Source organism: Centruroides vittatus, unplaced genomic scaffold (assembly GCF_030686945.1).
Source record: "Centruroides vittatus isolate TY-2023 unplaced genomic scaffold, ASM3068694v2 contig_914, whole genome shotgun sequence".
NCBI classification, from domain to species: Eukaryota; Metazoa; Arthropoda; class Arachnida; order Scorpiones; family Buthidae; genus Centruroides; species Centruroides vittatus.
This window is the reverse complement of record NW_027122603.1, coordinates 812165-838359: the sequence shown is the minus strand read 5'-3', so window position 1 is coordinate 838359 and position 26195 is coordinate 812165. Positions and strand designations below refer to the sequence as shown.

General features: G+C 31.5%; 1 protein-coding gene and 1 long non-coding RNA gene across 5 annotated transcripts in view; one reads left to right on the top strand and one right to left on the bottom strand.

Annotated features, from left to right (window-relative positions):
* Window positions 1–16988, top strand: part of LOC136984349 (A-type potassium channel modulatory protein DPP6-like) — a 37969-nt gene extending 20981 nt beyond the window's left edge. For 3 of the 4 annotated variants that reach the window (XM_067281298.1, XM_067281297.1, XM_067281300.1), the window contains 20 exons: window positions 9714–9828; window positions 11555–11653; window positions 11720–11814; window positions 12094–12168; window positions 12242–12294; window positions 12542–12635; window positions 12715–12838; window positions 12914–13083; window positions 13153–13253; window positions 13809–13935; window positions 14015–14164; window positions 14250–14329; window positions 14401–14627; window positions 14696–14794; window positions 14876–14951; window positions 15222–15416; window positions 15477–15634; window positions 15704–15841; window positions 16039–16112; window positions 16183–16988. In XM_067281298.1, coding sequence (XP_067137399.1) covers window positions 9714–9828; window positions 11555–11653; window positions 11720–11814; window positions 12094–12168; window positions 12242–12294; window positions 12542–12635; window positions 12715–12838; window positions 12914–13083; window positions 13153–13253; window positions 13809–13935; window positions 14015–14164; window positions 14250–14329; window positions 14401–14627; window positions 14696–14794; window positions 14876–14951; window positions 15222–15416; window positions 15477–15634; window positions 15704–15841; window positions 16039–16112; window positions 16183–16305 — 2373 coding nt within the window. In that variant the 3' untranslated portion in view covers window positions 16306–16988. Of the gene's footprint in view, window positions 1–6046; window positions 6646–9713; window positions 9829–11554; window positions 11654–11719; window positions 11815–12093; window positions 12169–12241; window positions 12295–12541; window positions 12636–12714; window positions 12839–12913; window positions 13084–13152; window positions 13254–13808; window positions 13936–14014; window positions 14165–14249; window positions 14330–14400; window positions 14628–14695; window positions 14795–14875; window positions 14952–15221; window positions 15417–15476; window positions 15635–15703; window positions 15842–16038; window positions 16113–16182 lie in introns of those variants that run through there. The other variant, XM_067281299.1, reaches the window with a different exon arrangement.
* The window catches only part of LOC136984351 (uncharacterized), a 45114-nt gene that overhangs the window by 4290 nt on the left and 14629 nt on the right, over window positions 1–26195 (bottom strand). The window lies entirely within an intron of this gene.

The window sequence follows — 26195 nt, the reverse complement described above, 5'->3', positions numbered from 1 at the left end:
AGATACATATAGTCTTGCAGTGAAGCAACAGAGTCTTTCTCGCTTATTAATCATCTTCGTCATCGAATTATCGACAAATTTCGGTTCTCGAAAAACGCTTCAATCAGCATTATTTACGGATAACAACCGATTTAATGGCTTTTTAATGTCTTAAGATAAAAAAAATAATAATAATAATAAAAAAACTACGCCGGTTCGTTCAAGTTACGTAAAAATGAATTATAAATGGGGATTTAAATCGGCACATGCCAGTTCCCATGCTATTAAAGAAAGAAGTATTCTACTGGATTCCATCCAGCGACGGTTTGAAACAATTGTCCTACTCCAAACATAACCAAACAATCGCTTATCTCGAAATCTAATCACGTGATGTAATGGAGTTTATCACAGGTTTTCCCCCCTCCTCTTTCTTATCTAAAAAAATTGGAGATGGCATATTTCCATCCCCCCTTTTGGAAGCGAGCTGACGTGCAACAGATGCAAGAACATTGCATATTTAAAATTATATTAAGTACTATTCGAAATAAGAAAAGAGACCTTCGATAGGAGACCTTAACTCAATTTACTGATTCTATTCGTAGGTTGGATGTTGTTCATGAATTTATTTAAAGAAAAGAAACGCGATAAGAATGTACAAATTGCATTGTTGTTTACGTCTCTTCTTCAATTTTATTTTGTAATTATTATCCGGATATCAAGATCTTTTTTCAAGTGAGTAAAAGAGAAATTTTACTTAAACAAATGTAATTATTAAAAGCTATATTAGTAATTTTAATGGTTTTGTAAACATACGAAAAAATCTATTTTTATTAAAATGACAATACAATTTTTAAATTTAATAAATAAAATTTTTTTGTTCCTTTTTAAATAGGCCTACATGTTAATATATGTGAATTTATTTACTATTTTTGAATATTTTTATAATTTATTACGACGTTACATCATATATTTATGTGTTTACAATTCGCAATTACAAAGTTCGATACAATTCACAATTACAAGGTTCGATACAAATCGTATTAAATTATTCCCTTCGAAGTAAAGCTATAATTTTCTGAAAATTACAGTCGAAATCAAAAATTAATAAATTAATTTCTCTCAATACTTGAACTTACCTGCAATGAATAATGAGAATCGACTGTTACTATAGATGAGTAACAGTTACTATAGTTACGGGCTGTTACTATAATTAATTGTGGAGTGGAATGAATTCTGATTTTCAGTTTTCTTTCGTCGTCGGTTTAAGAACATTTTTATTTATTTATTCTAATTTTTTTTTCTATTTAAAAAGAAAAAAAAATCAAAATCGATTTCTTCCATCCTCTTTCCTTTAAATTTAGCTTTCTGTCCTAATTTTGGACTTAATTTATGAACAATTACGTTTGCTTTCGACGGTCAGACAAACATACGCGCATTATTATATCGGTATTAAGGAATGGAAGAAAAGGAATACAACTACTTTAGTCCATTGCCTTAAACTTTTTTTATTATTATTATTATTATTTTGGAACGTCAGGCTAATAAAATTAATATAAATGTACTTGATTTATTTCAAATTTAGGATAATTTAGTAGGAATTATATTAGTTTAATCACATTAGAAGTGAATATATGAAACTTAATTAAATTTTCCATATAAGAAAAAAAGAAGTATATCGAAATTAATCTTTTCATAAATCTGAAAATTTTCCCTAGATATTAGCATTTAAAAAAAAAAAAATCTCGATTCTTCTCCCAACTTTTTAATTAACGTTTTACTTAAGTGACTTGTTATCTGAGTATTTTTTTTCTGTTAATGATCATCCACATCATTCAAACGGTTCTTGAATAAATGTAACTGTATCACTCCCCTCTTCTCCTTCCATTCTTAAACGTTCTCAACGCTTTCTACAAACAGATGTTACTACAAAAGCCATAAATTGCGGACATTTATCGCTCTTTCCTAATTTTTTTCCCCATTTTAAGTTAAAATGCCGATAAATAAATATCTTAATTTTGAATTTTTAAAATAAAATATTTATTTCTCCGAGTTTCGGAGTCGTTTTTATCAACTTTACGACGTAACTCTTCTTTCGTAAGTGGAGAAGTATTAATATTATAATAATTACGTATATATTGAATATAATTAAGATGTCTTAACTTACCTTTAATGTATCAAATCGCGTAAATAATATATTTATTAGTATATTTTCTTAGTAATAATGCTTCTTCTTAAGTTATCCGAAGAGCCTCGTGGGTACTATTGCCATATAGTGATCTTCACATAAATACTTCTAAGCGAGCTCTTTATTCTTAAACTAGGCAATTTGTTGGGATAGAGTGCTTAAACAATGTCTTCCCTCTTGCCGGGATAAAATTTAATAGTCCCCGTGTTGATGCCATTCACTAGATAAGTGCTCGAGGGACGTTTTACTCTAAAACTGTTTCAACTTAGAATTTTCCGAGACTTTTGCCACAGATGATTTCCTGTCGTTAATTAAAATTCGGCTATTTCCCACCTCGACTAATTGCTTTAATATTCTCTTAAAATTCGATATTTTCTCCAATTTTATACGCTAATTAAAGTTCTAATTGATCAAAATAAAAATTTCTGGCATCCTTGTTTCGTCACAGGAGAAAAATGATTAAATTATTCTTCGTCTTCCTATTTAAGAAGCATCTTTGTAAGAAAATATGTAGAGAATTTATAACTCTTTCTTCGTATAATTCTAAAAGATGTCGTAATATTTTTATTTATTTAAAAATAAAAAATAAAAAATGGCGTATAAGATAAATGTTTCATTGAAATTCGACTTTTAAAGAATGCATAAAAGAATTTTCTTTTATCTTTCAAATTTTAATAGATAAATATTTGTAAATTCTTTTTGCATAACTGGAGACAATTGAGAGCAAACGAACTAAAATATTATATAAATTAAATTTCTTATATTTTGGTGTTTTAATTAATTAATTTCTTTATATATTTTAACGACAATGAAAGGATTAAAATTGATTTCTTAAGTTTATTTTCCACTCAAATTGTTATTAAATTTAAATATTTACTCAATTTTCATACGATTGTTTAATAGAAAATGAAAATATTTTCCCATCTTCTTATATTTTTCTATCGTTTAACATTATAAGATTCGTTTTCTATATATATATAATTTTTTCTATTTTTAATTTAAGTAGAAAGAGAGAGAGAGAGAGATTAATTATTATTATAAAAAGTAAATGTTTAAGAAGGAAAAATCAAACATGCTTTTTTCTACATCCTCCCAGCATCATTCTAACGTTGGAAATAAATAAAAGAAGCAAAATCTAATTTTCTTTCACACAAAATAATATTTTATTTTCTGATAAATCATCCTGTTTGTATCAATATAATAATAAATATACGTTAAAAATGATCTTATAAAGTTTTAATAAATTCACTGTTTTTATTTATCCTCTGTTACATAAATTAGCGAAGAGTTCTTAAATTTAATATTTAACAATATTCTTTAAAAACGTTACATAAATTTAAGAATATTTAAAGATATTTTTAATATTGATAAATGACCATTTTTCAGTTATTATTTATTCACAAAGAAAACATCTCCGTGGGCGTATTTAGGCACGTTATTGAGATGTAAATATTTAAAATTTGTATAGTTTGACAAATAATCGATTTTTTCTCCCCCTTTAAAAAATAGTATACAGTACGTTGGGCATAGAAAACAGATCATTGATTTATAAACTCGTATCAACGTTTCCGTCGGTTAACAGCATTATTCCTATAGTAACATGGAAAGAATCGATGATAGAAAGTAATTTTTTCCTTGGACTCGTTTCCTTTTTCTTTGCAAACATATTTTAAAATTAAATATTCAATCGGGAGGAGGAGAGGATGCTGAAAGGAAACCATTAACCGGAATCAAATCGGCTTTAAGCGTAACAAAATTTGAATACGTTATAATGTTACGTTATTATACGGAATGGGTAATCAACACCGTTACGGTTCAATAATGGACTTTTGTTGCAATAGTCCTATTAAAGCCGAATAATGGGATAAAAGTCGCTTTAGTGTAAAACTACACGAAGTAATTAGGTCGAGCATGATTAAGTCTTTTGTTATGACGTAACGATTTCGGTCATGCCACATTCCGATTTACAGTGATGAGGTCTGACGTAACCCGCAGATCATGGCGTGTATCCGCTTTAATTCTATCTCCCTCTTAGATATAATAACCCCGTATACCGTGCCCCGTCCATCCCTAAATGGTGATTGATCCGGATTTTAATTGGTAACGTTTGCCAATTTGTTACGTTTTCCATCGGATTTTAATGAGATTTACTCCTGTAAAATAATAAATAGTGTTATAAACGCGATAAATATTCGCATCGATTTGGCGTAACCATCGACTTTATGGATACGAACGAGGAAAAAAATTGTATAATTTGAATATTTTTCTGGTTGTAAAGTACGTTAGCGTGAAAATATTTATTTAAAAAATATATATATATATTTACAGCTGATTTTTCTAATATAGTATTAACGAAAAGAATAGATTGGAGCGTAGATAATTAATTGAACAAACAAGTGTATATACAAAGTACATATTTTATAACTAAACGAGCTACGCCATTGATTTTGGTTCTAGACTGTAGCTACAAAGTTTTATAACGAACTTGACAAGAATGATCGATGGTAACAAAGCAGAGATTTAAAATTTTTATGCAAATTTCCAAATACAGGCTTATGTATGTGTGTCAAACGCTCTTGCTCTTCCGCATCCCGGATGACGACTTTCTATTATAAATAATTGAATAGATTAACGGTTACAGAAGTTGGTAAAATTAACTTTTACATTAAGATCCTTAAGAGGCTATTCTTTATTTTACATTCATCTCGATAAATCAATAATGAAGAGATGAATGAGTAAAGGCGAAGAGAGATGATGTATCCTTTAAGTCGAAATTTGATTTTATCAGGAAAATCTCCAATTGAATAACAGGAGATGAGCTATGAAATTTGGTAGTGTATACAGATGAAGATTTACACATGGTTTTATCGACCATTTCTGCTCGATGAGTGCAATACGAACAATATCATTCCATCTGGTATATTTTTTCTATCATCCTACGACTCCGTTGATACTCTTATAAGCTGGATGACCTCCTCTTGTTGTTCTATACGTTTACAAACCATTAAAATTCTCTCAGGTGTCGTCGGCTCGCGCATATTTTACCGAGAACAACTCATTAAATTTTTACCTGCGACGTATTTGGTGACGTCAGAGTTTAAAGGCAGAAATCGATTCGGGGTTTTGGTCATTTCAGGTGTAATTATGGTAATTCGTTCTAGTTATGAAGTATGGCCCACTCGATTTGTTTCAAATTGACTTAATTGAAATTGCTACAACACGAAGAGGTCTGAAAGTAAATTTAAACTCGTGTAATCGAAGAGAACGTCTGCGGAATCGAGTAATATAAATCATCATTATCGTGTCGTATGAAATAATTATGAAATAATACAGACTTAGTCGCAGAACAATTATAAGTGGAAATTGGCAGACATCATTTATACAGGGGAAGGTAGAAGTATGTGTACCTGTGTACAGGTAAACTCGCAGGTCAATGAACAAACACCAACACTCTGATGGAATCGTAATTATTTATTTTTCTTCTCTCCTGTTTGCAGTATTTGATGCCATATAATATATTAGAGAAGCTCTCCGCATACAGAGTTTGCTGAAAAGGTTTTTGTTATTCAACTTCTGATGTAAACAAGTAAACAATTTCTTTGCTTACCGGCTTTGAAAATCGTTTAGTATTTACCTTACTATTTAAAGCGAAAACAGCGAAATCCGGGGATATAAATCTCCGAATATTTCGAATTTTTAAAAGAGATTTTTCTCTATTAAATTTAATAAATTATACTTTATTACATCCTGAGGATTGGGTCAATTCTCTAAAGTAATATCGAAAGAATAGGAAACTGCTGGAATTCTCTGGAGATTTTTCAACCAGGTACACGTTTCTGGCGGCATAAACTAAGAGAAAAAGGTAGAGCAGAAGAATTTATGAAAGTTCATTAGCAGAAACGAAAAGTAATTTCCCACTCGTAACCTGTTAAGAAGGAGAAATCTTCACGTATGGCAATTATTTGTTTTACTAAATGAAAACAAGTTGTAAAGCGAGTTAAGCGCGTAACGGAGTCACGTACAACTCCGGCTTTACTTTAAGAAGAGGAAATTAAGGAAGCGTAATTAGAAGAAAACGTAATTAAATCAATAAAATAGCCGCATCTCCGTCCTTCATTTCTCGACTTGACCCGGTCGGGGACGGTGCCATTTGTAATAAATTAGCTAATAAGCATTTAAGTGAGGACGGTGTGCAATTTATAATTTCTAAAATTGATATAGCATGAGAATGTCGCTACAGTCTGTGCAGTTTCGATCGATAGTTGCTCCGCCGTCTTCAACTTCTCCCGTTCTGTTACTTGTACACGTCACCAAGTGGATAGTGCAGAGAATCTGTACAGGGAGAGAGAGGTCGACAAGCGAATTGCTATGTCGTCCTATTGTCCACCGGTTCCACCTTTATATATATAAACTCTCTATTGATGGCAACCGATAGAAAGACTTCCACCGTTAACAATCCTGAGAAAAAACAAGAGATGTCGGTGAGTTAATTTCCCTCTTTTCTCCTCTCTTTATCTCGTTTTTTATAAAAGATTTTTTAGCTTTATAAAAGGAAAATAATAAAAAAAATTAACCTACGTCGACGGTCCTCGACCTTGGTTCCTATATTCTAGTCCGTTGCTCTTACTGTTCTACTTGGGTGATTGCCAAAATGCATTAATATTGTTTAGTAGCTCGGATATATTTTATTTTTTTCCAAAGATTCCAGTAAATAAAATGGGAAATATTGTAGAATAATAATAAACGTAGAAGAAGGAGTAAATTAATTGTGTTTTAGAATTGATAAAATGTGATTTTATTAAGTATTAAGTGGGAATTTTTTCCATTTAAATCTCGCTTGTTTACTGTAAAATTTCTCCAGTATTTTTTCAATTTATTGAAGTAGAGATGCCTTCGAATCCGTTCACATTCTTCCAATGTGTTGCAGCTGTAACAAGTAATCTCACCGTAAAACTTCTTTTTAATATGTTATTTTACTCGTTAAAACGTTAAAATATCTCACTTTAATTCTCGCTTTTATATAAATTCAAAATTATATTATTAATTAACTCGATTTTCCTTCATTTTTTTTTCTTTTTATATACAATTATAAAAATTGTATGGCTTAATTTAATATTTATCTCAAAAATAATATTTTAAATTATCTAGAAACATTAATCTTTAGTTAAAAGGAGAATAAAATATTAATTTAAATTATATATATATATTTATGTAAGTTGATAAATATCCTCAATACCATCCAATTGAAACGTTATATCTTTCTTTTCCATTTACAAATGGTAGAAAGACTTCTGTATTATTAGAAATAATAAATTTTATGTTTAAACTTTACATGAATGATTAAATGGAATAGATCTTTAAAATAAAATAAGAAATTCTTTCTTGTAAATATTCGTACCTAAGTGTATGTATTTCGTTATAAATAAACAACCCGAAGCAACTCAATATTTAAAGTACAAAATTCTAAAAGTTTGAAAGATTCTTTGGGGGGAGGGGAATGTAAAAATGGTATTTTCCAACCATCCATTGTGAGTATTTTTTATAAAAATGGACAGAAAACATTCCAAAGGGATTTTAAACTCGATATCCCCTAACCATATTCTGATACGCTGTCATAAAAATAGAAAAAAAATATATATATATATATAAAGAAAAAGAGTGGTAAAAAGGGAGAATTCGCTTTGACTATCACGTGATATCTCTAGAGAATCACCTGAGAGAAGCATCCTTTAGGATTCACTTTTTTGCTTAGCTATACACTTTAATTTCTTATTATTCAGGCTCAGATTGCATTTTCTCGATGATAAGTTCTTGCAGAATTTATTTATTTATTTATTTCTTTTTTACCCACTAAATTTATCCCCGAAGAGTCAGAAAAAGCGTGCGAGAGAATTCAATTTTGATCTCTTAGAATAAAACAATTTTCCCTTTTTTTTTTTTTTTTTTCTTTATGGATTTGTTATTTAAATGATTTTTCAATGTTACTAATGCAGTTGGAGAGGATATATATGTTGCAATTATAACCAAAGTGGAGGAAGGGAAGACAATTAACTGAGTTTTCTTCATTTTCCGCATCATTAGTGGATAGGATCGACTTGTTTAAAGGCTTTAGGCAATCGTTGGTAGAACTGAAGATAGTAAAGTCTCGTATAAATGAATTTGTATAATTTTTCTCAGTCATTTTATAAGTATAGAAGCTTTATATTTTAAATTTAATTTCGCTCGTTTATTTACTAAAAAAATTAATGTCACAGATGAAATTTACAATCCCGAGATTTCTTACACGTAAAAATGCTATCTGCTTAACTTTAATTGGAAAATGGAAGAGATAGATCCTCTCTTTTTTTTCTTTCTTTCTTTACTGTAGCAGCTAAACAACATCCTGAAAGTTAAATTATCAATTTTACTTGATAAAAATCAGGAAATTAATGAATAAAATTTTACTTGGTGAAAGAATAGTTGTAAAAAGGAAGTTTTGATCTGTCAACTTCTAATAATAAATGAATTCTATTCTAAAACAGGCAACAACACTCTCGTTTTCATCATTAAGAATCTTTTGATGTTACTTTCTAATTGAAAATCTCTAAAAATATATTATAATATAATTATTTATTCAGAAAGTTAATTTATTTCATATATATTTTATTTATTTTTTAACATCGCTCTTTAATTATTTTCTATTTATCTTTTATAAGTGGACAGGTAGGAGTGAATATAATTATTTTTCTTAGTTTCGTGCAACAGACATTAATTGCTTGTTCGAAATTAATAATAAAACTTCTATGAAAATTTTTATTTTTATTTTTTTTTCTTTCCTCTTTAAATTATTGTTATTTTTTTTATTATTTTGAAATATTAAAAAAAAAAAAATTAATTTATAAATAGGTATTAAAGAAAATTATTGCGGCGTAACGACAAATTAGTTAGAGAAATCAGTTTATTGCAAGTATAACAAGGTTTAGATTGAAAAATTTAATATACAGCGAGAAAAAATATAATTAAAAGAATTCTTTTAAAGGAATAAAAGAAAAGAAAAATAAAAAAAAATAGGAGAAATCTTTGCAGAAATGTAAATTTTAATACAATTTTGTTGGAAGTTTCAATATTTTTTAGTAGAAAATATTCTTAAATGATTTTTCCTCTTCTCTCTTTAATGGACTCGGATGAGAGTGTGTATTGCCCCATCAATTCTATTTAGTGAACCATTTGCATCTTTGTTTATGTGATTTGCTAGAATAAATATTGGATATAAAATCTAAATAATAAAAATTTCATATTTCGTTTTGTAAATCATATTTTTCCTTTTTCCCTCTCCATCTCTCCTTATCAGTTTAAATTAATTTCACCGCAAGGATGCTTTTCGCATTGTTTATCAGCTTAGAACAGGTAACATATTGTCATGTAATTAGCTATAACGCACCCTCGGTTCGCTTTATAACACGCGTTTAAATTTAATTTGTGGATATATCTTTGAGTGGATTGTAAATCTTTGATTAAAATTTTGTTATCTATTTTATTTATTACTCTTTTTCTTTCTTTCTTTTTATAGGAACTAGTATCTGCCGATCCAGATCAGCGTAACTGGAGAGGAATCTGCATCGCTTTACTTGTTATTGCAATAGTTTGTTCGCTGATTGTAACAGCAATCTTCTTACTTACACCAGGTACTATTGATATACACTACGATATTATAAAAATTCCATTTTAAAAATAAAAATCTAGAGATTTTCATAATTAAATTTAGAAAAAGATTTTTTTCCTGTAATGCTGACTTCCCTGCTGAAGTTGGTTGCTTAGAGGGAAAGTTGTATAACAGGAGTTGCTAATAATCAATTATATTTTTTTAGAAGTAAACAAGAGATTTTCTTTAGAATTTAAGAAAGGAATAGAATTTATTTTAATAATTTAACTCGTGTAATGATGGAAACAACATTCTACATAAACTTTTACAAGTAGAAATGTATATATTAATAAACTGAAAGGCTTTGTACAACCGGAATACGAAGCTTAATTTATAATTAATATTTTATGAAATTATTCGAATTAAATGGTTCGTTATACTTTATCCAATGAGTTTAATCAGCGAATATTCTCCAATTAAATTATTTTATCCGAATTTTAAATATCGTCGATTTAAAATTGGTTTATTTATGTTAAATTATCCCCCATCCTCTCGGTAATTGTTATTGCTGTACGTAAAATGAGTATCCGCTATTAATTAATTTATAACATTTCCCGCAATTATATATAATATATGAAACTTGGCTCTTTCAACCATCCAAACTTGACTAAACTCATCAGAGTTTACATTCAATCAACTTGTATTATGGAAAATTAAATATAATTTATTTGATTATTTACTCATACAATCTTTATTCCTTCTCCAGTTTATTTTTTTACCGTTAGAATTTTAACTGTAGATGAATTAATGAAGTAAGAAGATTGGAAATTTAAACAATTAAAAAAAAAAGCATACTTAAGTAAAATATTCGGAATAATTGGGACGATGTTTGGAACTAATCAAGGATGTATCTCTGTTCAATTTGTGGAAGGAAAATCTTTTCTTATTGAGTGAATTCTTTTCTACAACGGCATCATCCGTGAGAACTTCGTCACCAACGATAAAAAACCCAATATTCCCGGAAGAACTGTTAAATAGGAAGGAATGCTTAAATATTCGAAGAAAGAAAACAGGAAAAAATAATAATAAAATAAAGAAAAACTACTGTAATTGCTTGTCTTTATTCGGAAAAAGAAGATTTTATCTTTATCAGAATCTCGTGCTGATGCTTTTTCTTAAAGGAAACTACTTTAAAATAAAAAAAAAGAGGAGAAGAAAAAGCTTTTCTTACATTTATATCAACACAATTTTTTCCTTTTCTTTTTGCTTATTTAAATTTAAAATTTTTCCCATCCCCATTGGATTTATGTTAACAAAACTTTTAATCTTACTTCTCGTTAAAAAAGGGGATATTCTTCTCCCTTTCCCCTTCTTTTATCTTTTTTCTCTTTTTATTTTCCTTTTCTTCTTTCCCCGAAGATAATCATTTGATATAATGCTTTACATTGGCTTAACGAATAATAAATATTTATAAACGAAAAATGTTTTATTCTTAATAAATACCTTAATTTTTTATGTCATTAACGATGATTAATTATTTTTAATCGAATAAATATTATTTTTAGTACTTAGCATGACAAAAATCAGCAAACATGAATATTTTATGGATATGGATAAAAGCCAAGAGTGCTATCTTCTCCTTTTATTGACTCTGTCAACAAGATATAGAGACGAATGACGTCTATCTATTCTTGTTTTGTCTCATCATATCTGACATATTTATATAAATAGAAAACATACAGGTAATTATATTCCTTATTTAATTCCAGGATTTGAGAATCCTCGAGTTATAAATCCTCGCTTTACCTTAGAAGAGATCATCAGTGGAGATTTAGAGCCAAGATACTTCAATGGAACATGGATTTCTGGTAAGAGCTGCATCAATTAAATCCTATTTTTTTCTCTTTTATATTCTAAGTTTGAAAATTTTTCAGGTGAAGAGCTGGTATTTCGGGATTTCTATGGTAATCTTGTGGTTTATAATGTTGAAAAGAGAGATAAGACAATTTTGATGCCTAATCCTACTTTTGTAAGTTTTATTTTTTAAATTTCTTATTAAATATTTTTATACATAACCGAACGATAGACTTAAATATATCTTATATAGATGAAGATAAAGTAGAAAACTTTGACGAATGCTTTAAATAGATTTGTTGCATCCAATATTTTATATCCCATTTGATGTAACTCATATCACATTATTTGCAATCTGTCGTGTATCTATAAGGGGAAAAGTCCTGACATCCTCTTATCTAGATAAATCTGATAGTTGCTTCCTTTTCTTTTCTTTTCCTTCTTTCCTTTACAGAAACGGCTCAACGCCTTCCACTACAAAATCTCCAGCGATAAGAAATACATTATCCTTACTCCTCAATTTACCAAGGTTAGTAGCTGTTATTTTTCATGGGATAAAATAAAAATTTTTTGGTTATAAAACACGCTAAATATCTTTACAGGTTTATAAATATTCCTACACGGCCAACTATATCATTTATGATCTCATCAACCAGTGAGTATTCCGAATTCTCTTCCCAATACTCTTAGTCTATTCACCGCGAACATGTGATGGAGTTGCTAAGCAACGCATCACATTTTGCCAATCTCTCCCAACTCGGTCCATACATCTTAGAAACATGGTGTCATGGAAAAACTAACCGACCATTTTAGTTTCTAGAAGCATTTTCTAACATTAAAGAAGGAAGAATTAAAACGTCAAACGGTGAGGGACATTAACTCTGCGCTATTTATATTTACAGAACCGAATACAGAGTCCCTAACAACGGAAACAATTCTGCCTTTCTTAACGAAAAATTGCAATTCGTCTCTTGGGGTCCAAAAGGAAATCAATTCGTAAGCCATTGTATTATTTTATACATAATTTATACACGCACAGTTAATTAATTAGATAAGAATTGTCTATCTTTTCCAGATATATGTACAAAATAATAATATTTTTTACTTGCAAAAAATAAAACAAAGCAAACCGTGGCAGATAACGAATAGCGAAAGCGATGGACTTGTATATAATGGAATTCCCGATTGGTTATACGAACGTGAGTTATCTTGCCTTAAAATTCTTCCCTTAAAATTCTTTCCTTAGCGTAATATTTATTGTTTTATTTAAATAGACGAGATCTTTCGTAGCAATAAAGCCCTTTGGTGGTCGAAGGACGGGACCAAATTATGTTACGCTACTTTCAACGATACTCTCATAAAGCCTTTCGAGTATACGCTGTATGGATCGTTCGAAAATATAAATAATATCTATCCCAGTTTAGCGGGAATTCGTTATCCAAAGGTGAGAATTAACGTCAGTCGTTAATTGTTTCGTCACACCGAGTTTTATATCGGAAATGAATCGTTTTAGGCGGGCACAAAAATTCCCAAAGTTACGCTCTTCGTAGCGCTTTTACGAAAGGAAAAATTCGTTACCAAACAAATAACACCTCCGAAAGAATATTCCAATATGTAAGTGTTTTATTTTTACATTAAAAAGTATATATATTTATATCTAATTTTACATATTTGACGTTTTATACGAAATATTCGCATTGGAATAAGGAAGTCGGCTGCACAATAATACACCGAATTCTATTTTTATGTGGATTTTCGACTTTTCAAATTTCAAATTCTTCTATTCTCTTTTATTTTCTTCCATTTTTTCTCTTCATATTAAAAGGGAGAAGATTCAAAAGAGTGTCTCTCGCCTTTCTTCGCCCTTTTTTTCTGTTACAATCGTATTTCTGTATATATATATATTTGTTTATATTTATATATTAATATTTTATATAGTCCTTTTCATAGTTCAATAAATCCAATACTTTTCTAAATATAAAATAAAGCGATTTAATAATAAATCACGCGATTAATTAGTGACATTCTCTCGATTTACTGTATAATTTTTATGCTGGATTCTCGTATATTTTTATCATTATTGCCGAAGATAAGAAATTCGTTCGAATGTAAAATAAACTCTTATCAAAGAAATAATTTATTTTTACTTTTACATTTATTTTTCCGTAGAGAATATTACGTTACATCAGTAAAATGGATAGACAACGAGAGTCTCTCGATCAATTGGTTAGCAAGATGGCAAAATACTTCTATAATCAGCACCTGCAGCGAAAAAAGTAACTGGTCTTGCAAAAAAGTAAGGATCTTCCAGCTTTTTTTCTATTACCTGAAATTTAATTTTTGTAATGTATTTCGAGTTTCTATTCCCTTTTCAGATATTGCAAGTTGACAGTTCCGGTGAAGGATGGGTGGAGACGAACGAAGCCCCTCTATTTACTAGCGATAAGAGGCACTGCTTCCTTCGACATCCAGTGGCAGATGGAGAAGCCGGAGATTTCTGGCACGTGGCAAAAATTAACGTAGAAGTGGGTACTCTAGAAACGTAGAAAACACACCGGAGAATGTCGAAAAAGTGAATTATTTTTTTTCTTTCAATTTATTAAATTTTAGAACGGAAGAAAGGATTTTTTGACGCACGGAAAATTCGACGTCACTAGAATAGCGGCGTACGACGAAGAGAATAACACTGTGTAAGATACTTTACTCGCTTGAAATGGATTGCTGCTTTGGATTTCTACTCATTATCGACTTTTCAATATAGATATATTGTCACCACATTGCTAAATAAACCGGGAGAGCGTCATTTAGTACGTGTTAGAGAGGGTGAAATCTCAGGATGGGAAGAAGAGTGCTTAACCTGCAATCTAGACGAGCAATGTTTGTATAACGACGTCGAATTTAGCCCTAGTGGAAAATATTATATATTACAATGTCTGGGCCCCGGTTTACCCAAAACGGAGATCAGACAAACTTACGATAATTTTCTAGGTAAGATCATACTCTTTTCAATAGCGTAAAGTATCGAGTGTGACGTTAAAGAGAGTATCTTTTGACAGTTAAGGTTTTGGATAGAAACGACAATTTTAGGGATATTTTAAGGAATAGGGCATTTCCTCAAATAAGAACCTTTCAAGTCCCGCTCAAGGATGATTATAGTGAGTTCTGTGTCTATTTTTCTTAAATAAATACAGAAATTTGGATGCACGTTTGTTGGATTTTCCTTTTTTTTTATGCAGATGCTAACGTCAGAATGTTTTTGCCTCCGGGTCTGCGTGATGATGAAATTATTAAATATCCCCTGATAATAAATATGTAAGTTTATTAAAATAAATTTCCTTTTTTAACCGAAAAATATATCATATTTTAATATATAACCCAATAACATGCAAACCCTACATATAAAGAAAGAATCTATCATAAATCTCTTTTTTATATCCTCAAGAGAATGTCCCTATCAATAAATATACAGGCAGTTTTTCATTAGTTTTTTAACGAAAAACTGAATTTGTTACGTTAAAAAACAAGAGAAATTGAATAAAATTCGTGTGTTTAAATATTAAAAACGGGAAATAAATTTGTCAGAGACGGAAGTCCTGGAAGCCAGACCGTTTCCGAAAAATTTCAACTGCATTGGGGCATTTACCTCGCTAGCAAAAAAAATTTCCTCTACGTCTGGATTGATGGAAGAGGAAGCGGTTTCCAAGGAAACAAAAGATTACACCAAGTATACGGACAGCTCGGAATTGTAGAAGTCGAAGATTACATAACCGTGACCAGGTAGGTGACATCGTCTTTCTTCTCCTTCCCACCTATTCCTCACTTGTAACGAATTTTCAGGTACTTGAAGGATCATCTTCTTTTCGTTAACGGGGACAACATCGTCATTTGGGGTTGGGGCTACGGCGGTTACGCTAGCGCTCTGGCTCTTATCAAAGAAGAAACTGTTTTCGACTGTGCCATCTCCGTGGCACCCGTTACCAATTGGGTTTATCACGGTAAGGATGGCGTCAAATATCCTCATCTGTCCTATGTTAACTAGTTTATTAGTAAATGTCGCTTTGCAGATGCATTCTACGCTGAAAGATACATGAAAATGCCGAAATCTTCCGGAAATCTTATTGGATACGAAAAGACTGACATTTCCAGAAAGGCGCATCGGTTTAAAGGGAAAAAGTTCCTCTTAATTCACGGCACGGCCGATGGTATGCTCAAATTCCTTCCTTTTTTTCCGTCTTTCCATTTGAAAATTGTAAATGCGATAGTTACGCAACCGATAACCTAAATATCAATCACAATACACGTCAACAAAAGAAAAAAAAAAGTCAATTCTACACTGGCGCCATCTGATTTATTTAAATGTTACTAATCTAAAACCTTATTTATTTATTTTTAAATTTAGAATTCATTCATCTGCAACATTCCATGGTGTTAATGAAAGCGTTATCTAGGGAAGGAGTAACTTTCCGTTCTCAGGTAATATACTGAAAGTCAATAAATTATTTATATATCTTTCCGTTTTCTTATAATATTGTTCTCCCTCTAGTTGTATCCAGATGAAAATCACGATTTGAAAAACGTTAGAAAGCATTTTTATTGGAGTATGGAAGAATTTTTACTGCAGTGTTTTCATATCGACAGCAGCGTTAGCAGCAAAAGTAACAGGTAGTGAAGAGAAAAAAAACAATAAAATGTTCCTCGCTGTGGTTGGTGTCGCCATCTGCTGACAAAAATTGGAAGTTTTTGTAGAAGAAAACAGCACCGTTTTCTGGCGAGATGTGTGACCGAAAACTTACTTTACCAACCCACTCACACTTTATGCATCTTTCCATTATTATTATTATTATTATTATTATTATTATTTATCTCTCACACAAATCTTACTAATCTATAACGGCAATAGTGATTGGTCACCTAAGAGGATAAAAGACGTTATACATTTTATGTGTATATATTTATATACATACATATATATATATAATTACGCAAATTCTTTTCCTCTTATCTTTTTTCCTAAATATTGTTTACAGCACAATCTTTTTTCTATTCGTCCTTTTAAAATGTCGGGCACATTTAGATCACCAAAAGCACTGGAAAAGTGCGTTAAAAAACCTTAAGATGACAAAAAAATAAAATTTTATAGCATATAATAAATATAAAAGGAACGATCAGGAAACTTTTTAACCTTAAAGAAGAAAAAAATCTGCTCAAAATAAATAAACAAATGATCTCCCTTAAAGATTTCACAGAATATTAAATGTGAAGTTGAATACGGAATTTATTTGAAGAATTTTTTTAATATGCGTGTTTGAAATATTCTGGAAAAAAAATTAATAAAAATTACATGTTTTATTAATGTCTTTGAAATGATTCATTTGAAAAATTTTACGTTAAAAAAATATATATATAAGTTATCGGATTGTGATGATTGGTGTGATAAGTCTTAAATGACAGAAATTTGGAATTGTCCGGATGCATTATATAGAAATGAAAGTGCTTCGTCGACAATTCAATTGTCCGTAAATAGGATTTGTAGACATTAATCTGGAAAACCTTTAAAAGCTTTCGAGAGAAAAGCATTCTGGTGAGAATATTGATGAGAGAAATCCGGAATGTAAAGGAAAGAAACGTGTGGAAGATGATATAAGTCCCTCCCTACAAAGGTCGAAACGCTAGTGCATAGTGTAAGAAAAAAAGAAATTGTAATGAGACATACAACAGGGAAAAATAGGAACGAGAGGCGGAGAAAATTGAGGATAGTAAGGTAAATATGATGAAGAGTTAGATCTGTTTCTCGTGCAGATGTACTTAAGAAAGCTGTGAATCCGTAATGTATCGGGGACATAGGAGGAAGGAATCAAAATTCCATCAGCTATACAAAACCATTAAGTCTCGGCTACGACGACCAAATAATAGATGCCGAACAAATCTTAATATTAATTAAGAAAACAGGAGGATATTCCAAAGATATGCCGTTACAAACTTATTACAAAGGTAGAAACGGGGAGACCGTCAAACCGAACTCAGATCCGGGTGTAACCAATCATTTTGTAGCGGCATGGATATAATTTTCAGAGACAAGGATTACCTATACCCAGAAGGTTGGGTCAAATGACAACTTCTCCCCTTTACCGCCCCGACTGTCCACCTTATAATAGTTTAGTCTGTTATTAGAGTTAGGCCAGAAAGGAAATCGTGCACACATTTCCTTATCTTGGTGTTTCGCCTGTCATTTCATCTCTGGTCGTTAGAAAGTCGTACGCAGTTATTTCTAATAAACTGTCATTTCGGTATAACTCCTATTATATAGAATCGAGGTGATGTTAGTTTTACCGTGATATTTTCACCACCGTCGGGAATGTTAATATGAATTCGTGATCCAAAGAAAAAAATTTGGGAGGAAAAAAAAACATTCTGTCCGTAATGGCAACACTTAAAACTTTAACCAATGAAATAATTTGATATATAAATGCGTCAAATTTGAAATATTTAAAAATTCGATCATGCTGCCATCTCTTATCCGAATTTGTAATTAATTATAACAATTTTCTTATCGATAGATGGCACTACTCGTTTGAAATCCTCTCTATACCGATTATACTGGAAATTTACGAATTGACGACGACGAATTCTTATTTATTAAAAAAAACTACGATATAATATCGCATTTTTTTTCTATTTATAATAATAATGATTTACATTCGAGTATAATCTGGCCACCCAATGCATTGTGTTTACTGTGTAAGCGGTAAACACGAGAGGCTGTCAGGGGGACGAAAAGAAGAAAGCGATCCCACACAACAAGTTTTGGAAGAGGAATAAGCCTGCTAATTACGCTAATTTTCCTAGTTTTGAACTCGCATCCCTCAACTGGCACAAACAGTGACACGTAACCTTTATTTAAGGCCCGGTGAAGTTAACCACAAGTTAGAAAAAGAGCATATAGGAAGGCCCGTAAACGCTTTCCCACTAATAGAGTTCGGTACCTGTGTTATGACTCCCCAAGTAGTGAAGTCGGTCTTCTTTGTGGACTGACCGCACGTCTCCCGTAATGACAGGATCCGGTCAAAAACGTTTCATTGACAAGCCATGGCGCCTGGGTCATGATTAACTGTAATTCCGACCTAACTCCCCATTTTCCAGGAAGTATGGATTTTGATACTATAAACAGCGTCACTGACGGATAAAAGAGATGCTAATCCCACAAATTATAAAGCTTTCCTTCCTAAAGAAATAGACGAACCGATCGGGGATAAATACGTTTTCGTAACGCATTCGAGTTCCTGTAGATTGCAAGTCAAGCATTAAAATCACGTATTCGAGTTGGATAAAAAGCAAACAAACATGAAGAGCAACGTTGATTTTGTTAAGTCGAGCATTTCTAGCGATGTATTCCCTATGGAGAAACTCGGAAATTTATAATCCGTGACCTGTAAAAGGGATTTAGAAACATCGCATTTGGGAGGTCTTCAAATGTCTACATTTAAGTCCTTCACTTAACACGTTCTCCTATCGGGCGACTTCTATTATTATTACACGATTTAGCGGGCTTCAATTAATATTTAGGCTTTATATATAGAGATCGTCACGCACAATATGATACAGATAGAAATAAAGAAGGAAAAAGAAAAAGATCATTATTTCTACCACGTTGGAAGTTTTGACAAGCAGAATAATATTTCCAGTTATTAATCTTAGAGTAGAGTCGATTATTCACCGAGCTGTCACTACTCGGACCACGTGATACTTTACTTTAGCCTTTTGTTATTTATTTATACAAAGGAGCTACATAATGCAGATAGAACTTAATCCAAGAGTGGATTTAATAATGGGTTTATTGTTGTCTGTTCTCTGCATTGCTTGACGGAGTCACGAATAATCCTTAAACGAGTTTTTAAAATATAAATTTTTACACCATAAATTATCTTCATGTGCATAAATTTACTTATTTCTTAACGCTTACTTGAAAATAACCATTCGCTCTATAACAGCACATTCTGTGTTACCAGTTGAAAAAAGTCAAGGATCCAACAGAATCCGACTACAAAACCCAGTTTTTCAAATTCGCCGGTGATGAATGCTTGTATACAATGGATACACAAGACACTTGCCTATCGAATTACTACAGAAGCCTGCGGATTGTTAATAGATCCTCGGTTTTGTATTATTTTTTCTTGTGTAAACAGTAAATTACGTTAATCAATTTTTCATCAACGTATAGAAATTATTCTTACGTTACTTTTGGGTTATGAAAAGTGAACCTTAATGATGGTATAATAAGAAAAATTCGCAAAGTATATTATGAATTTTGCTTAATATCTAATTCTGAACTTCCGAAGAAGGATAATTTATAAATTTATTTTTTGTTTTAGACATTTTAGAAGACAAAGCACGATTTAAATTTTTATTTTTTTTTATAAAGCTCTATATTTCATTAAGTGATAAAAAATGTATGAAATTTTTTAAGAGTTCGACCACTTCATCCATTAGAATGCCTACGAACGAATATAAATTTTTTCATTATTAAAATTTAAATGCTTTAATCTACGCTTATTAAATCGATGCTAAAATGGCCGACACTAAAATATCCCTTTGCAGAAAAAAAATTGGAATGTAAATAATTAGACGAGAAAGAGTCCTATTGGTGTAATTTCGGCGCTTGACGTCACGTTTCGTAGAATCGAGCGTGACGTCGGAGGTATTATCGAAACGAGCGCCGACACCGCAGAATTCCTCGCCAATCAAATCACCTTTGGTCTCCAGGTAGCAGCGAAGGAATGCCACGACACAGGTGATTGGACCCGGATGTGGAACTACACGCCCTATTACAGAGAAGTGGGCGTATACGCTCTTCCTTCGACACGGGGTGTAAACCCCGCCCACTCACCTGTCCCGAAGAGCCCTTGGGGCCTGTCTTTGATGTCAACTTCTAACAAAAGGTGACAGAAGGAGTTGTTTGTGTTTCATGTGTTCAACATCTGTTTATATTGAACAATTTTGTAGGCGACACGCGCATCTATCATAGAATTAACACGATCTTCCTCTGACATAACAATAGACTTTTTGCAACGTTGTAAATAAATGGCGCTTTTTATAGACTATATATTTTTTATTTTTATTTTTTCAAACGTTAACGAGTCGATGTTTTTAAAAAATGTTTATTTATTTAAGATATTAAATTAACTTTAAATACACAAAAGACACGAAGAATATTTTCCCCTCATTTTTTTTTCTTAAACGTCATTTGATTAAAACTCTTTATTTAAGCCTGTTTAAAGCTTAAAACTTTTAAAATAAAGTAAAAAAACGAGCAAATAATAATAATAATACCTGTAAATATCTTCTATCATTAAAACAGTTAAATGGAATATTTGCGTATTTCAAGTAATTTTGTAATTTAGTACAGGGGAGAAAAAACTCGAACGATGGTTGATGCCACGCGATTCTCCTATCTTTGTAATGATTTTTTTAATTTAAAAATCAAAACTATTGGTTATTTTAGTGCCGTTAGGACGGGTTTAATAACATTTAATGATGATTAATCATTTTTATAATCATTTTATTAATTACTAACCGTGAATGATACGTGACGTTTTGGGGCGTCGCGCAAAATCATCAAACTAATAGCACGAGTATCAGATCCACGTTTCTAACTGGAATTACTTGTACTTATTTATTCCATATTTTATATACAGTACATCAGCTACCTTTTTATCATAACGGTTGCCCTCTTCATTTTATTAAATAAGTCTTCCCTTCCATGTCAAATTTCTACGCATAAAACTTTGTTTTATTAAAAGATCCTACGGTCAGATTAACATCATTAACGTTTTATTTTTATAAACGGATCCTTGGGCTATATAATTTACATAGAATTTATATCTTATAAAAGACATTTTTATAACATGCTTGTTAATTTTAAGTTATTAATGGTCCGTAAATTACACATATAGACTCAATAACTCCACGGATAGTGGTGTACTAAAATAACATAAAATCATTTTGAACTATCCCAATTAATAATATAAATGTTTTACTCCATTTAGAAATAACAATAAACCTTTATTCTTATCTAAAAATCGCTTAATTAGGAAAGATAGTTGAGTATATTCTGTAGGGAGTTCGAATTTCTCACCAATGCTCACCCCGAGAATGCCCGAGTAAAGAATTGTTTTAAATAATTTTTTTTTTTAAATTATATTTTGTGCTTAATTCTTTTATAATGAATAATTTTATTATTTTGCCTATGAGGCATTAATTTTATATAAGAAAAAGTCGATACCCGAATGAAGAAATTTCATTAAAAATAGGAAAATTAAGAAATATTCATTCATAATCTAGTAAATTAATGCGGAAAATATGGTATTCTTTTAGAGTAGAGTATACCATAATATTATCTATATATAAAATATTTATTTATACAATATAAAAACTAAGTTTACGAGTTGCACACACTCAAAAACCCATGTATATCAGGCAGCAGGGTTTAGGTAATTAGAAAAGTTCACAATTCTATTAGATATCCGGTGATGGCGTGTCGCACGACACATATGTAAATGCCTACCTGCTAGGCATAGCCTAACACCGTTTTAACCCGAGGTTCCTCTTGGCCTTCTCTACCAAAAGAAATGGAGGTAGTACAGTCATATCTATTATTTTTTTTATGTATAATTTCGCCTACTATTTAGGCAGGTGTCGCTTATGCCCCAGCAAACACACACACACACACACATACAGACTGGTGTCATTGTCTGCAGCATCTGGCCCAGCGGCGTGATCTTTGTCTGTAATTATGGCCCACTATCTGTGGACATCTCAGGAAGTCCTAACTTGTGCCCGGGGGCCTTCCAAACTTAACAGTCGTTCCGAGTGGGCATACTCTTTTTAAGTCTGTAAAATACACTGCGCATGCTTACCGTTTTAATAATTCACGCCCGAGACCGTATACTTGACAGAAGATTTGGGAGGAAAGGATTAGTGCACAGGTGGGTTTGTAATAGTTTGTTTACTTAGAATGCTAGAGCTAGACCACCTGTGAGAAGCATCTCGAAAGACAGGCCTGGACATTAGTTAGGGCCTTATAAACCGCGTATTTTACTCGTAGATACCTACTTTTACTTAATATTAGGGCCATCTAGAAAATAATCTCACGATCTATCCCCTCAAGTAGGCCTTAAAAAAAACTAATCAACACAGAATTGGCATAAAAACTAAACCTATAGGCAATATAATATATTTCCATATGATATCGCACGATAATCTAAATCCACTCTAGAGACAATTTTTGTTTAGATATAAACCGTCGATTATCAATTAATCAGATAAGAGATCGGATAAGTTTATAGATTTAAACAATTAAATTGCTATCAATAACTCGAGTTTTTCCGGTTAAACATTAATATAGATTGGATGTGGAGTTATAAATAAATATGATAAATGTCGGATTTTAAATGCAAATCTTTAACACCTATTTGGGAGGGAGGAGGCGTCGGATATGGGAAGAGGCGCTGTTTCTCTTTCCATTTTTGGCCATTTTTCTGTTTTAATCAAGCTGAAAGCCTCCGATTCCATTCGTGAATAAGTAATGATGGTTTGTACTTCTCTGGAATAAAAGTAATTACGTAATATGGACAGTTAAACGTCAAAATGCCATTTGTGGCTAATGCCTATATTTAGAAAAAGTGGGTGAAACCCATAAGTTCCATTCCTAACAACTTTCTGCTGCGGAATTATTTTATAAATTCTTTTGCAGGAATGCATTCGTTTAGCTCGAAATTTTTTTAATATTCCAACATTTATTTTAAAAAAATGAGCAATAAACTGTGAAAAATTCGGCTAAAAATATGCCTGAATATTAAAGTTTTCTGTTGATCCGCTATTCGGCTAAGTATCAAAAGTTGCTCTTAGTCATTTTTAGAAACTCCTTTGTTGAAAAAGTTTCCGAGTACAATTGTTTCCGTTAGTCAGGCAGTAAATAAGCGCTGTAAATTCCTGAAGCGAACACCTGGATCCTCTCGTACTTAGAATTAGAAAGGTAAAAATCTCTAAATTGTTTTACAAGAATTCTTCGAAGAATTCTTTTTTTATAAACTCTAATTAGATCATTAAAAAAAGAAAAGAAAGAAAAAGAATCGTTTTGGTCGGTGTAGATGATTCGCTTGAAATTCCATGGAGAGAGAGCCTCATATGCAAAACTGGCTCAGAAGAAAGCGTTCTAAAAGGGGAGGTAATTATGGTGATTAGCATGGCCCTTGCCCGTGGGTCGAATCGCGTTATGGTCGACTTTCAATTTGCTATTCTCCTCTAACCTTAGACCTTCTAAATATCTGTTCGACTAAATAGACTTCAATAAATTTCGGCCCTTACGTCGAAAATCGGCGCCCTTTCCGGGCCCTTCTAAAGCCGGTTAATTTCGAGTTAGGGCCCCGTTGGGATTGTTTAAAACGTTTTGAGGCCACGCTCTCCTCTAACGTTCTTCCCATTAGCATGCGGGACACATTCGTTATATTTAGGGGCCTAAAGCGTCAAGAGTGACGTCAGCATTTGGAAGAACAATCGAAAAGGACATCTGCTATTATTAACGAATAGTCCAGAAGAAAAGACATCTGCTATATCCTTTTATTCTCGGTTTTGCCGTTTACGTTTTGGATGCGGTTTTCTCTTCTTTTATTGTTTTAACCTCGACGTAATCTCTCTTTGAATCTCGTAAGTGTCAAAAGCTACTACACGCTTAACACACTATTTGTTACTGTTGTAACATGTACTACAACATAAACAAATTTAGTTATTATGTGTATAATTTATTGGTGACGTTGCGTGATTTGAGGGAATAACAAAAATTGAATTGTCTCAAATGAGATGATATCACGTATACTTCACTTTCCTCAACTTTTTTTTCCTTTTACAATTCTTTGCCGAACTTCTTTGACCGTAAATGATTGATGAATGGGTAAGGATGCTGCGAGAAATCGCTGATTAATCTAGATCAAAGATCGAATATTTATATTTCTCAAAGAAAATGAATCAAACGTAATCTTTTCAAATTAAACAAATGAATAATATTACTCCATTCCGGGCACCGTTACTTATTTATCATGGAAAATTTATTAATACTTATTATCTCATATAATTTTGATACGAAAGAACTTTTGTGATGCTTGCCTCCGAAAATCTCGGATGTGTTGGTGTATTTTTATATCTTTATTTACTAACCAGACCAATGATTTGCATTGTTTTACAGACCAGTGATTTACAAATTCTAAAGAGTCCTTCTATTTATTATCAATCGTACGTGTTGGCATTTATCAGAAAAATATGTCACGTATATAAATTGTCAGAAAGGTATATCAAAAGTATCACGAATAATTCAGATTTAAACATACATTCGGTATGCAAGGAGTCGAAATGTGTGTTTAAAGTGTAGGTCTAGAGAATTACATAGAAATTTGGATTGCGGATAAGAAAGCAAAACGTGTTAAATGTTATTCGTACACTCGAGATTAGGCTCATTTGACTTTTCGACATGGAAAGATGAAGAGACCGATCACAATGGAGACACGCAAGATGGACATCAGAGAGAAACTTCTCCCGACTATGTTAGCCTGCGGTGACAAAAGTCGAAGGTTGTAAAATTATCATGAAGAAAAAACTATGCAGATTGTCTGCCTGGCCTGGAGTGTTGGCCTCTCTCGAAAAAGAAGAGACAACTGGCCCGAAGCTGGCCCAACTTAGTTTATGGTCTTAAATTTATTCTGCTTACTTAGGGGTAATTAATGTCATCCAGTGTCACTTTGTCCCCGGGACATTCCAAGAGAAGTGAAGCAGTCACATATCATTACTTGTCTACATCGTGTTTTTCGGAGTAATAAAACTCTTCTGTTTTTTTTTTTCTTTCTAGAAATGTTACCGAAGAAGTAAAAAACTTCAGATTGCTGATTTTACATTTAATGCCGTGGAGAGTGATACGTTAGAATTGTCCTTCTTTTTCATACCCCTAATCCTTTATTTGAAATTTCTAAAAGTTAATGCCGGATTATCTCCATTTCGAGCTTTTTAATATCGAATAATAACTGAGTAACGTATAAAAAAAATATGATTCTTAATATCTCGATGGAAGTAAATCTTAAAATGACCGTTTTATGGTAGTAAATATTCCTGTTTTAATTTCCTCGTCAAAATTTAATATTCTTAACGTGTAATTATACATTGTGTTAACATTTTAATATTATTACTATTCAAATACTGTTTAAATAAGTTTAAACATACTTTGAATACCTTTACAATAATTGCTCGTATTAAATATTTATATATTCGTGTTTCTTGTTTCAAAATCTTGTAACCTGTGTTAACTAATGGACACTATTAGCCTCAAATCTAGCTTAACTGGTAATAAATTTAGTTTTAAGCCATTTATTCTAGCAAAAATATTCATTATTAGCGACTATTTTTTAAAATGTTAGCTTAAATATCCGATAAAAGCGAATTACATGTATTAAAAATTACATTATCGACGGGCATTTTCTTAACTGCATTAACAATACAGGCCTGTATGTGTATACG